A 13,150-nucleotide genomic window follows, 5' to 3' on the forward strand; every position below is an offset into this window, starting at 1 on the left:
ATGTTCCTTTGAATAATTTTTGAGCATACCTGTGATTTTTCTACCAAAATAGAAAAATGTAGGCTTACCTACAGCAGCTTTGGTCAGATATCAAACAGATATTTACAGTATCATGAGTGGGAGTCTACAATGACACAAGCTTCCAAACGTACATCTCTCTGTAAGGAGTTTTAGCTCCTTTTTTAAAGATTCTCACTGACTGAGCCAGAAATGTATGTCTTTTTCTCTGTATTTTGCATGCAGACAAATACACAAAGCCTTTAAAATTTTTTGAGAAAGTAACAACGTGGTGAGACCTTGAAAGACCCTCTGTCTTTGTGAGTGTAGGTGTGTGTCCATGCATGCATGTGCAGCCTTGTCCCTGACCTTTATATCCTCAGGCACCTGTAAATTTGTATGAAATGTGTATGAACACCTTTAGTACAAGTGTCTTGTCATCTATGAAGATGTGTTTTAAAGTGTGTATGTGTGCATGTGTTTCCTAGATAAATACCCGCAAGCTCTCAGGCATTGGGCTGTGAACCTCGTGTCAACTTTTTTTTCTTTTCGTGTCTCGAAAATGTCCACTGACATATTTTGATGGTGAAATATGATACATTATCACGCAGTCTTGAGGAGCGCATGCATTGTGCAATATCTTTCTTTGCTATGTTTTTTGTCATTTAGGTCCACACAGACTTCAGTTTTAGCCAATGGAAGTGATTTTAAATTTCAGATAGAAATGATTTGCAAAGAGTTGAAGACATCCTCATATATATATATCTCTCTTCCAGAGAGAGAGAGATATGATATGATATGAAATGTGTTAAACATTAAGGAATATTTTAATATTTTTGTTACTGAGACTTCAAAAGGCTAACAATTACAATTACAATTAATACAATTTAGGTTTAAATAAATAATTGCAGTTTTCTAGTTACCAGTTAATATTTAAAATGGATTCTAAATAAGAGGTTCTTTCTTATATATATAATACTATATTCAAATGCATTTTTATTACATATAAAATCATCAACTGATTAAATACAAGTCAACTTTATAAGAAGTACACTGCATGCAGCTTGTACACATTTTTAAAATTTTTACTTTTTGTTGTCTTTTTTACCCAGTTCTTCACGGGAAAAACACAATTTAGTTTAACGTAATTAAAGTGTAGATTTACTGTTCACTGTCTTGTTAAAGAAAAAGTCTAAAATTGTTTCCTCGTTTAAGGGGTGTTTTTTTCTTCTTGTTGTATTCCATGCGAAACGGCAATAATTGTCTGGTTGGCGCAAGGCGCACGACGATTTTAAGTAGGCAAATCTCCATCCACAGTGTGTCTCACCTTCTTAAGTCAAAAGCTTTAAGCCTCTATTCCTCCTTCACAAAGCCTGAATGGTTTGTCTCATCTGTCATTGCCCAAGTGTTTATCTGAAAGCCTTAATGAGAACCATCAGCCGAACAGGACCACACTTCAACGCTGAGACCTGTAGAAACTAGTTAATTTTGTTCTGGTCAAACAGGCTGTGGGTGCTGCTCTGTGGCGACATTGTTGATGGGCTTGTTTGCCCACTGTGGTGTGTGAACTGTTGTTTTAGGTTGAATGTGCTGTGGCAACAATCTAAAACAGTGACCGAGGGTTGACCCCAGGGTTTCTATTGTGGGTCAGCTGCGATTCTAATGCACTCTGTGTGGCTCCAACATGGCGGACAAGGGCCTGGAGAGAGAGAATGTGCGGACAAAACGTCACAAAAGTTGCATCGACGGACACCCAAGGGCGCACATGGAGTTAACACACAGATTACGTTTTTATTTAGTTTTTAATTAATAATATATCAATAAATAGATCAAAACTGATTAAAATGTGTGATAAGAAAACAACAATTATATTGCCTACTACAATTTAAAAAATAGTTAATTTAACCTGAAATGTTTTATTTGGTTTGGACATACCAAATAAATATGCTTAATTTGTTTTTGGTCAGTCACTGTTGCGCAGGGGCAATGCTGCAATTACTTGCCAAACAGACTTTACACCATGTGTAAATTTAGAGGCATACCTGTGGAAATATAATTTTGGCTGCAGATTTTTTTGAGTCTAGATTTTGTAAAACCTTGTCACACATGCACATTTGCTTTTCTTCAAAAAAATGTTTTTAAATATAAATTTGGCAATACAATTTCCCTGTAAAATTTGCTTTGTTGATAAAGCAGCATACTAATCTTTTCAAATCCTTGTGTTCACATTTAAACACTTCTTATTACAGCATTTTTACATGTTGCCCTATTTAAAAAAATATAAAAGTCAATTACATTATTTTAATACAGCGCTGTTTATCTAATCGCATAATTTCTTCGGTCTATTAATTTAAACTGTATCAACACCCCTAAAATTAAATGAAATGTTGTAAATAATATAACAAGCTCAATGTTTATGTAATCGAGTACAGCAACTAATTCTTTTCATTTTGCTTTAAATGTTTAAACAAGTATTGTTTTCTATAAAAATATTTTGACGTTATTTATTTGGCCTACTACCGTTTTTTTGATGATCAAGAATGTAATAATTTCTTTGCTAAAATTAAATTGTCTAAACTCAACCTATTGATGTTCTTTTGGCTTTTTGACTTTATCGTTCAAACCCGTTTGATGCAGATTAGCGTGACAAAAAACAGAATCGTGAGCAACAAGTCTATGTAGGGAACTTAACCTCCTTCTCTGTTTAGACTGAAACACCTCCTCTAACAGTATGAGGGTGTTTACAGACGGTAGACTAACCTTGTTACATGTTTATACAACACTACCTTTGTCACAAATGCAGGACCCAACACATAATATGGCAAAGAACTATTTTGATCTTAATAAGGAGAGGATGGTACACAACCTACTACCTTTTGCCGTGTTTGTTGTTGCTGATCTAGACCGAGCAGCCTGTGCTGCAGCCCCACACATCACCACAGCTGCAGCTGAGCAGGCCCTCCAGGTGGATCCAAGGTAAAGGTGAACGTCGCCCATGAATCATGTCTGTTTTCCCTCTTTTACGATATGGACTCACATGATGCACTCGAGGAATTCAAACGGTAGAGGAATGAGGAAACACCTCATTTTGTTTGAAATGTGACAATACAAGTACATTTACAACTTATATTAAAGCATGTTTTCATCGAAAAACATTATTAAGTATTTTTGTATTAATAAAAATAATTTAAACACATTCTAGTTTTCACTTGATTTGTAATCTGGCCCAAATATAAAGGAGTCTGAAATAATATCTAGTAGCATTATCTGTCTCCCTATGATAAGCCTACATCAGTGCTGCAAGTTTTCAAATTTCATCTTGTCATCAGGTGGGGATGATGACACCTCCGTGTAACTTTGTAAACGGAGGATTTGACGCTGATATGACCAGTGGGGTCTCATTCTTGTCGATAGCCTAACCTCGATGTTTGAATCAATAAGAGTTTCTGTTTTTGCCCCTTCAATAAGCCTGGGGCTCGATAGGGTTGTCATCACGAATGACGCTGACGTCCGCGCTCTCATCTCCTCCGTGGATAAATATGCCTCCATTATGCCAATAACTCTTTACCCCAGGGACTGGAGCGCGCACGGCCGCATACATTGAGAGACTCTGTGTTGTATAAAAGTGACGTGTGCAGCTTCTCAAACGATACAAGAATTAACACAATTTTGCTTTTCTGTCTTAAAATAAAAGTGTGATTGGTGGAAACTTTGCTTTAAGCAACAACACAGATCGTAAACGCATTTTAATACACACGATTAACACGTAAATGTCTCTCTGGACAAAAAATGTGTATGTGCTCCAAATGGATTGAATAGATAACAGAGAAATTCTTGGGACATACATGTCTATAAATGACCTGTTTTCTGAAACTCTGCGCTCTGCCAATAACACATGAAAGCTTTAAGCATCATGCAAATCTCTCACATTCAAACAGGAGCGAGACATAAACACACGGGCCTGAAGTCACAGGCATTAGAGAGCACGTAGAACAATTCATTCTATAACAGTTATTATCCGAGGTCATCAAGTTGATTGTGTCGTGTCTAAGTGACAGACAGGCCGTGGCCACGACACACAGGTTTGGCACATTTGAGGTATATTTGTTTGTGTGTGCTGCTTTGTGACTTTACGTTGTGACATTCAGTCACAAGCAGTAGTCAGGTGTGTGTGTAGATGCTATCATTTGTGCCACCATAAACGTGGCGCAGTGTCTATTTGAAGTAACGTTTTAAAAACTAAGTGAACACATTTTAAACCATGATCTATATTCGTCTTGACAGCATGTGCATTGTTCATCGTCAGAATAACACATAATAAAAAACAACTCTATAACCCCAAGAAATTGTCCATATTATTGTCCTAGTGCCACAAAGTGCAATAACTCATCATAAATGTCCACATAAGTTATCCATTAAGCAGAACTTTGGTTTGAGCTCTGGTAAATTTTTAGGGCTAACAAGGCTGCTGATCCTTAATTTGATGAGTAAGGATCAGCCTCAGTAGAAGACACAGTGGATGGGGGAGAAGGAGTAGAGGGGGCCGAGTTAGACTTCTCAGATGCCGCATCGTCCATTTTCTCTTGAATGCCCTCTGCCGGTTCAGAGGTCTGAACTTTGGACGACAGCAGCCCCTCCTTCTCCCTCTTCTTCTGCTTCATCCTCCGGTTCTGGAACCAGATTTTCACCTGAGTCTCATTTAGCTGGAGCGCAGCAGCAATCTCTACGCGTCGCGCTCGGGTCAGGTACTTGTTGAAGTGGAACTCTTTCTCGAGCTCTGTCAGCTGCTTTGTAGTGAAGTTAGTCCGGACCGTGTTCGGCTGACCCCCATAACCATATTCCCCCGACCTTCCTGCTGACAGAGAAACAAATGACTGTGAGCTCACAAGACAGACCTACCCAACGTGTTTCTTCTAACAGCTCACGGGTTTCAAAACATCTCCTTTTACGCAATGTGGAGCAACGTTTATGCAATAGTCAATTAATGTCAGCAACTTTGAAACATGGCAGAATATTCAGAAAATTATCACTCTTTGATCTGCTACTGCATACATAAAAATACATTCTTCTTATTATTATTATTATTACTTGACCCCAGCCTTGGTTTCTTACAGCATATAAATTATGATTTGGCCCGATCAGCCAGTAAGTTTCAAATAACGTGCCTTTGAATTTGCGCATACACTCATATTTTTCAAAATGTCCCACACATACAACATGCAATGTCTGACATAATTCCCCCTAATGAATTTGGATTACTTACAACTACGTTTTGTTTACACACATAAAGCTTTGTGACATTGCCATGGCCATTGCTTGTCACCCACCTGTTTTTGGTGGGTTCCTCTTTACTTTCATCCAGTCGAAGGTCTGTGCAGAAGATGCGCCCTCTGACAGAGGTGAACAGCAAGCTTCCAGGTGAGCTGCGTGCAGAGGTGAAAGCGGGTTGGAGCACCCAGGAAAGGGACTGCCTTGCTCGTGCCCGCCGCCATAGGCAGCGTGTGCATACTGCAGCTGACCCAATGGGGCTGCACTGTAACCTTGGCGATGCTGAGGCACCATAGAGGAGGAGATGTTACTAGAGTACATCAGTGGGCCGCACTGGGGGAATCCTGATGTAGAGTCTACTTCCTGGTTCAGTGCGTAATGGTTATAGGTGGCACAGAAACTTTGGGCTCCATAGCTGGAGCTGCAGGCCGGATGGGACCCGTATGTCAGGTTAAGTGAGCCTACAGGTGACTGGTAAGACCCGGGCTGGTGAGGGATGCCGTCAGGGGAAGCCCTACTTTCCATGAAACGGTCATCCGCCCCACAGTTGTTGACAGTTAAGGCGCAGGACTGGAAAGTTGTAATCCCGTGGTCCGAGTGGAAAGCCCTGACAGAGCACGAGCCACCTTCGCCGCTCATCACCGAGTAATCTAAGAAGCTGCTCATTGTAGCATTGTTTTACCGGGACCGAGGGGCCGCCCGCTCTCCACACACCCTCTGATCCCTTCTTCTCTCCCCTCTTACCCCGAGTGACCGTGCCAACCTTTACCTATACTCTGTCCTTATCAGAGGAAGGAGGGGGACACAGGGGCCGATATTAATGAACGGGCGCTGTCACGTGGGCCCGGGTCAGCCAGTGAGGTACTTGTCCTTATCCCCTTAGCCGGTGACAGATTGGTGTTTGAGTGGCCATTTAAATTCCAGGCGCTCGTCGATCAAGGTGACGCACGTCGCCACTAATGTATTGGCCAAGCAAACAATGAGCTGGGAGCCAGACGGCGGTGGACATCTCGGGGGTCGCACGAGGAACGGGAAGCGGCGAACAGTGTCTTCTAACCTCGGCTGTGCACTATCCTGCACGGGGAAAGATTAACGTTTCACCCTGCGCGACCTCTTCGCGAGGACGACCTAGCCCCCTGACCTCAGGTAGGGTATTTTTGGAACAGAGAGAAGAATGCATGTGTGTGCGTGGGTGTGTTGGTGCGCACGCGTGCACTCGGCTGTGCACGTGTCCTCCGTGCACGTGTGTCTCCCGCGCAGAGCAGCCGTGATGTCATATGTATAATAGTGTCAGTCTTTCCTGGATGAATGGACGGATCACTGCCACAGGTTATCAGTGTCCTGTTCCAATGCGCAGTGTTTCACGCTTTTACACAGCGAGGGGGATTTGGAAGGAAGGTTTCACTCCTGGCAGTCAAAAAATAGTATTTCGGTTCAGTCAAAGAGAGCTTTTATAACTTTGTTGGACCCATTAAAATGGTTTGGCTGCTTTTTTGTTCTTTCGGGGAGGTCACAGGTGATTTAACGTCTGAACAATACATGAAACATTAGGGTGATGTGGTATTAATTTTTTCTCCCAGGGTCATGGGGTCTGCTATCAACCTTGCTTTCACTCCCACATGTATTCATTATGCATGTATAGTGATCAAATGATTCGATAATGTGGAGCTATAATGCACCCATAGCCTGAGGTGCGAGTGTGGGCTGATTATCCTGTTAAGTTCATCAAATAAAGCTGTTGGAGAAATTAATGGCAGTGGAAAGCAGCGTGGAGAGGAGGAAGACTGTGCGTGGGAGAGCTTCTGCAGTTACAGCAGTGAGCAGGGCCAAGCAGGAGGGAAAAAAGAGGGGAGGGGGGAGAGGAAGGGAAGAGACCAAGGGAGGAAGGAAGAGAAGATCAGATGGGGAGATGAGCGCCCCCACTGGTCGTTCGGGGTAGAAGACCAAAAGTAGATTTAGGAAGTGTTTGAAAGTCACTAAATAGACGTCCACACATTTTGAAGCACTTATACTTTGACTTTTACTTTAACTCCAGTTAGTTCACTTTTCACATTATATTGTTTATATAGCATGGATATAAATATAATCTGAAAGGTTTCATATTGTAGGGATTCTTTTCATAAGCTTTACATGTTGCTATTGGGTAGAATTTCAAATGCAATCATTTTAACCCGTGATGGAATGATTTCACTTCTGGTACAGTAGTGTAAAGCTAGATTTTGTACTTCTTCTACCACTGCTTTTAAGTATAGAAGTATAGAACAGTAAAACAGACATGGCCTGTCTTATCAAGCATGATAATTTTAATTGGGGAAAGTTTTGATCAATAAGCTCTAAGGATAGATAGAGCTCTAAATAAGCTCTATGTGACTCTAAAGGAAGTGAAAAGGTGGTGCAAAGTTCCCATCAGTGGAAAAAAAAGCGCAGCGGGGTCAATACTACCCCCTTTCCCCCTCCCGTCTCCTCCCCGGATTCCCCAGCTGTCTCTGCAGCAATAGTGAGTGGGCGCAGTGGATCCTGCCCTGCCTGCCTGTGAAAATTTCGCCAGGCCTTAGAGTGTTCTTGGCTCTTTGTGTGGACACATGTGCGCAGAAAAGTAGAAAAGGCGCGCTGTCTCGGAATGATTTGGTTATACTGGCCTCGTGGTTAGTCGAACCCCTAAACTCCGTTTTAAACACACACAGACAAACACTTTAGTTAGCTAGTAGCCTAATGTTCAACCAGTCAATAGGCTTCTTATGGTTTCCAGATTATTCGATAAACCGCTGAGCACCCAAGCTTATAAATTTCGCACGTGTACATGAGTTTCTAAATCGATCCGTCCAGGCAAGCATCGCAACCGGTGGTTGCTTTTGCTGTTCTCACCCACAAAGCTGTTAAAAGTGGAATGACTATTGAGTGAAACGTAAGCTAATAACTGATTCCTATAAGTCGACCCTAAGTGCAATATAATAAAGCAAGGACATTCACTAATTGCTGTTTTAATAATTTTGCAAAATCCAGCAAACAAACTCCCATGATAAAACCAGCCAAATATTGCGTAGAAACTCTCCCCTTACACTATAAATGAGATATTTTTGCTTAATATATGCCTCATAAATTACATCTAGTCCATAAGTAGTCTGTTTTGAGTTTGGGCCCCTTTTAACACACGAAGAGAGAGAGTGCAGCGTCATAACCAAAGCAGGCTGCTGCTGCTGCCGGCGAGCCAAAGCCTTGTTTAAACAAGCCATAAAAATGAATTATTACCAAACGCATACAGAGACTCAGCCCCCTTTAGCTCAGGAATTGGGGAGTCCCGTATGAAAATCTAAGTGGGGTTTTATTTGTGCACATTACGCCACAATTGGTCTCCTTAATGTCCGTCTCATTCATGCCACGGAGTGATTTATGAGCTCTTGAGGGCAAACATGGTTCGCGTATTTTGCTTGCAACATTCACACAATGTTAAAAGTTTAAAGTCGTGCTGGCGTATTTGCTTTTTCATTAACCAAGTATATAAGTTTGAAGGTGAATTTAAAAATAATCAATACTAGCATATGTGATGGTAGCATAAAAAATGTCTGAAACGTCAGCTTAAATGGCCAAAACTAATTTAAATCTAATTTGAGTAAAAAAAGCAACTGTTTGTTTATAATATTTTCTTAATAAACAGAAAATTTGCAAATATGCAGTTACTTTACTACTTTAAAAACAGTTAGCAACAAAGATCTTAATCAAAAGAGACTGCTTTGATTTTTATTCTGTAAAAGGAGGGACTTCGTGTGTTTCAGTATAATATTCACAAATATCTGTTTTATATTTATGAATTAAATTTTGTAGTAAAGGTACAATTCAAACATGTGTGCCTTCACAGCTCAATTCGGATCAGACAATTTATATTCATTGCCAACCTGTTGTCAAATTTGCATAATGTCTCTGTTTTTCTTTAACCTAATCCTTTTATTTTGCACATTGTCTCCATTAATCGCTGAAGCATGTATATTTGTAATAGAAAAAGTAACGACTCAGAACACCAAAGTAAAGATTGTAGCAAGTTAATTGTATTCTAACAAAAATATCCAAGACATTGGAAGCTATACAAAAATAAAAATGACCAGGTTCCATAGGTCTAATATCGTGTTTTTCACAATTATTCACATACTGTCATAATTTCCATTCCAGAGGATCAGTTTGTTATGGTAACTACAAGTAAAGTTTGAGTTAAGCTATTTCAGAAATTTAATTTCATTCTTACCTTGAATTAATCGTCAAGTCAAATATCAACAGAGTAAATGTGCCGAAATAAAAACATCAGAGTTAATACCATCGTAGCCAGAAATGTATTGTCCAGAGAAAAAGGACGTTTTTGTGATTTTAGTTCAGTTAATAGTTCAAATGCTGCAAGTCGATTGTAGTTAGGGACTCTGAGAAAAAATAGAAACTGTCAGTGGAAATGTCCACGGGGCTGTCCAGAGACTCTGACAAACTCGGCGAGGCCGCATCGGAGAGCTGTAGGCAGGAATCCGAGGAGAAAGGCTGAAAATCGTGTATAGAAACATCCAGAGCCGGGGGACTGTCGCCATTGTCCGGGCCAGATGCCGAGCCAGGGCCCATTGTTGACATGCAGCCCGGAACAGTAGGTGATGGGTTGGGAAAATGTTTCACATTTTTGTCATTGCTGTTCAGCGGCGCAGCAGCAAAGCTCACGGACTCTCCATTGTGAAGCTGCTGCGAGGAGCTAAGTGAGTTGTTCTGAAAGGAGCAGGTATCTCTCTCCAGCAGGGCCCCGCTCCGCTCGTACATGGGGCCCTCGTCCTCCTCGTCGCTCTGGATGCCGTCCTCCCCACCCGTCCCTTTCCCCTCCCCGTTGTGGTTCTCCTTGCTCTGCGTCTGTCGCTTGTGCTTCATGCGCCTGTTTTGGAACCAGACTTTGACCTGTCTCTCCGTCAGGTCCAGCAGGGCCGCTATTTCCACCCTCCTCGGCCGGCAGAGATACTTGTTGAAGTGAAACTCCTTCTCCAGCTCCAGCAGCTGTGTGTTGGTGTATGCTGTCCTCAGCCGACGAGAGCCCCCTCCTCCCCCGCCGGTCTCCACAATCTCAGGCGAGCCTGGAAAATAAGCACCACGGTGGCTTCGGATTAAAACTTGGGACACTAAAATAATTACATAACCCCCTGCCTGTGATTCTAACGTTATGGTTACCATAAACCATCAGAGTGGCTGACTATACACGCTGCAGCAAAATGGCCGCTGGAGCTATTGACCCAAGCTTACACTAGAGCCTGTCCACCCTTTACCCAAAAATCATGACTGCATTCAAATACCGATCAGATGATTTTAGATTAAATAAGATTCAGTGTGAGCTTGGAGCAAACACTGTGCAGTATAAAAGCAGTAAGGTGCGAGCTGGTGTGGGATACTAATGAATGCTCCAGCTGCCCTCCTCGGCAACGGCACTCCATCACTCTTCATTACTGTCACACATCAAAACTATGCTACGGCTAGGGGAATAAATCATCTTACATCACCAAACTTTACCCAAACTTTTTTTCTTGCTTCACTCACAATCACAACAAAGCAATAACCATAAATCTGTCAGGAACAAAACGATTATTGCCTGTTTTTATTTTTATTTTTTTTAACTTAAGGCCTGTTTGCTGAGCTTACATTTAACAGCAGATAGAAAACAGTTCTTGGGGCTTCTGAAATCACCCACCTTTTGGAGAGAAACACACAGGTCCATTGGAGATGGTGGTAGCAGTCGAGGTCGGCAGGTGGTTCCTCTTGGAAGCTTTCTTCTCCCGCATCCACGGGTACTCCGGGGGTAAGGAGGCGGTGGGCAGCTGGCTGCATCCGTCGGGGCTGTGTCTGGGCCGGCCGTACCGCGGATGGCTGCCCGGATTCAGGCTGGGAATGGTCTGCTCAAAGGGAGGAGGAATCAGTGTCGGGCGTGAAAGCGTCGAGCTCTTGATTGATGAACTTTGAAATGAATCAGCGACAGGGGGGAAAGATGTCAGGCACTCAGCAAGCGACGGCTGACTATTGATAAAACCGCTCTCTCGCTCGAATTCGTAATTCATCTCCGCTCCCTGAGAGCCGAGGAAAGTTTGCACGCGTATTTTTTAGAAATGTTGCGGCTCAGTGAGGACGAGAAAGAAAAAAACATTAAAAATGTCCTGGTGGTGTTTTTTTTTCTATATCACTGATTACGGCCGTATGGGGACCGAGCTACTATTAAACTATTGAATTCATGGAGACAAGGTTGAAATTGGACCGAATTGCCTGTCACATGATTACCTCTGCCCAATGACAATTTGGGGTTTAATCAAAAGAAGCCACTGTCTGCCTGATTGATCCAAAAACTCAGATGAAGATCGCCTCGCTCAGCTAAGGGACGACTGTTTTTATTTACATCTTTGTCCGCTCAGTTTATCCTCCTCTCGCCCTTACAGTCCAGTCCACTAAGCTACAAAATGTGTTTTTTAAGAATGGCTGACGCTCACTATTACAGGGAAGGAGCCCAGCCTAGGGTGCGCGGATTCGTGCACTCCTCTTTCTCGTATTGTTTGAGGATGTCAGTCGAGAACGCCCCCACCACCAACACACACACAGAGACACACATTTGACGCCAGCAGCTATTCATATAGGCAAGAGTCAGGCTTCAGAGGTGAAAAACACACACACACCATAAAAACTGATATTGAGACATGTCGACAGAAACAAACCCCAACAATTCATTCAGTCTGTTCAGTGAGAGTGGACTCAGTGATTCGTCAGAGATGCATAATAATGAAATATGAAGTGCATCCATTGACATGTGTTGCAATAAAAAGACCATTCATTACATTAACACTGACGGATATGACACCTTCAGACCATTTTCACAAAACAGCAGTTTAACGTTTACAGAAATAGTGCAGGAACCCACTCACAAACACTGGCTTGATGTGGGCTATTTATGCAAACTGGGTAGATATTATAGTAAAACAAGTGGGAATTTCGTTTATTCCATCAAAAGTATAATGAGGTCATGCTCGGCCACGTGCGTGCACATGCCCAGAAACAATGGGTTAAACACACAGGCTCTCTATTTTGTGAAAGCTAACAGTCAAATTGTTTAAAAACCAAAGGTTGCCATTATTTTCCTTTTAAATATTATTCTAATATTTAGTTGTTTTTTTTTTTTTATGTTCAAAGTAGAAAAAAACCCGTACCAAGACCAGGGTGTGCTGGACAGACAGCTGCCACAATGCCAAGAAAGGTATTCTTCTGTATTTCCAGAATGAGATCTCCCTGAAATTGCATGAAGCAAACACCATCATGGCTGCAATCGACCCTTTTACAACAAATCCATTTTCAGTAGCCTATTAATGTGCAGATGGAAATGTTTTTGAGTGACTCTTCCCTGCAGTGATTGGTTTTGTAGCTCTTCCAGAATAATCTTTGGAAGCCACATTTGGGATGTTTTTCGTCAAGCAGTACTTGTTATTTTCACTTATTTTTTTTAAATCATGGTTTAGTGTGTAAAAGAGAGGAAGAGGAGAAGTGGTAGGCCTCTCTGTTTGTTGCTTATATACCAAACAAAGAGTCCTGGAAGCCTGTGCGCGATCAATCTTACTCGCCAAAAGGTCTGACAGCTCGGTGCCCTCACAACACATTTAAGGCTTCTAACTCTCCCCCGGATCAAATGCAGCCAGGAAGCGTCGAGAAACACTGGCCACTCAGATTAGAACCAGTTTTTGCTCGTAGTCGTAGCCTGGCTGTCGCTGGAGGGATGTTTAAGAAGATAAATAAGAGTCCAGCTTCTCAACATGCAGCTATTTCCTTCTTTTGAGGAGGCTGTAACGCGCCAACGGTGAGTAGGGCGAAGCAGCTTCTCCACCTGGCTTTTATCTTTGGATTG

The 13,150-nt window shown here is 42.0% G+C and overlaps 2 protein-coding genes across 3 annotated transcripts; both read right to left on the reverse strand.

The window, feature by feature from the left end:
- Positions 1 to 3,142: 3,142 nt before the first annotated feature.
- hoxa1a (homeobox A1a) lies at positions 3,143 to 7,738 on the reverse strand. The gene is made up of 2 exons (XM_067504719.1): positions 5,325 to 7,738; positions 3,143 to 4,849 (listed from the first exon to the last, which is right to left on the reverse strand). The coding sequence occupies exons 1-2, from the start codon at positions 5,929 to 5,931 to the stop codon at positions 4,473 to 4,475; spliced, it is 984 nt and encodes a 327-aa protein (XP_067360820.1). The 5' UTR covers positions 5,932 to 7,738; the 3' UTR covers positions 3,143 to 4,472.
- A 1,548-nt stretch (positions 7,739 to 9,286) lies between these two features.
- Positions 9,287 to 12,595, reverse strand: LOC137127565 (homeobox protein Hox-A2a). 2 transcript variants are annotated; one of them, XM_067504706.1, is made up of 3 exons: positions 12,462 to 12,595; positions 10,964 to 11,165; positions 9,287 to 10,355 (listed from the first exon to the last, which is right to left on the reverse strand). In XM_067504706.1, the coding sequence occupies exons 1-3, from the start codon at positions 12,567 to 12,569 to the stop codon at positions 9,631 to 9,633; spliced, it is 1,035 nt and encodes a 344-aa protein (XP_067360807.1). In that variant the 5' UTR covers positions 12,570 to 12,595; the 3' UTR covers positions 9,287 to 9,630. The 2 variants fall into 2 exon arrangements, with proteins under 2 accessions (XP_067360807.1, XP_067360798.1); XM_067504697.1 differs by lacking the exon at positions 12,462 to 12,595 and having other exon boundaries at positions 10,964 to 12,450.
- Positions 12,596 to 13,150: the final 555 nt, after the last annotated feature.

Source organism: Channa argus, chromosome 1, assembly GCF_033026475.1.
Source record: "Channa argus isolate prfri chromosome 1, Channa argus male v1.0, whole genome shotgun sequence".
NCBI classification, from domain to species: domain Eukaryota; kingdom Metazoa; phylum Chordata; class Actinopteri; order Anabantiformes; family Channidae; genus Channa; species Channa argus.

Bases quoted from the DNA above. Each gene is read 5' to 3' on its own strand.
- hoxa1a (XM_067504719.1), bottom strand. From the start codon at position 5,931: ATGAGCAGCTTCTTAGATTACTCGGTGATGAGCGGCGAAGGTGGCTCG. The intron at 4,850-5,324 runs GTGGGTGACAAG...CTCTGTCAGCAG, and splicing joins GAGGAACCCACCAAAAACAG to GAAGGTCGGGGGAATATGGT.
- LOC137127565 (XM_067504697.1), bottom strand. From the start codon at position 11,327: ATGAATTACGAATTCGAGCGAGAGAGCGGTTTTATCAATAGTCAGCCG. The intron at 10,356-10,963 runs GTGGGTGATTTC...CTTATTTTCCAG, and splicing joins TGTGTGTTTCTCTCCAAAAG to GCTCGCCTGAGATTGTGGAG.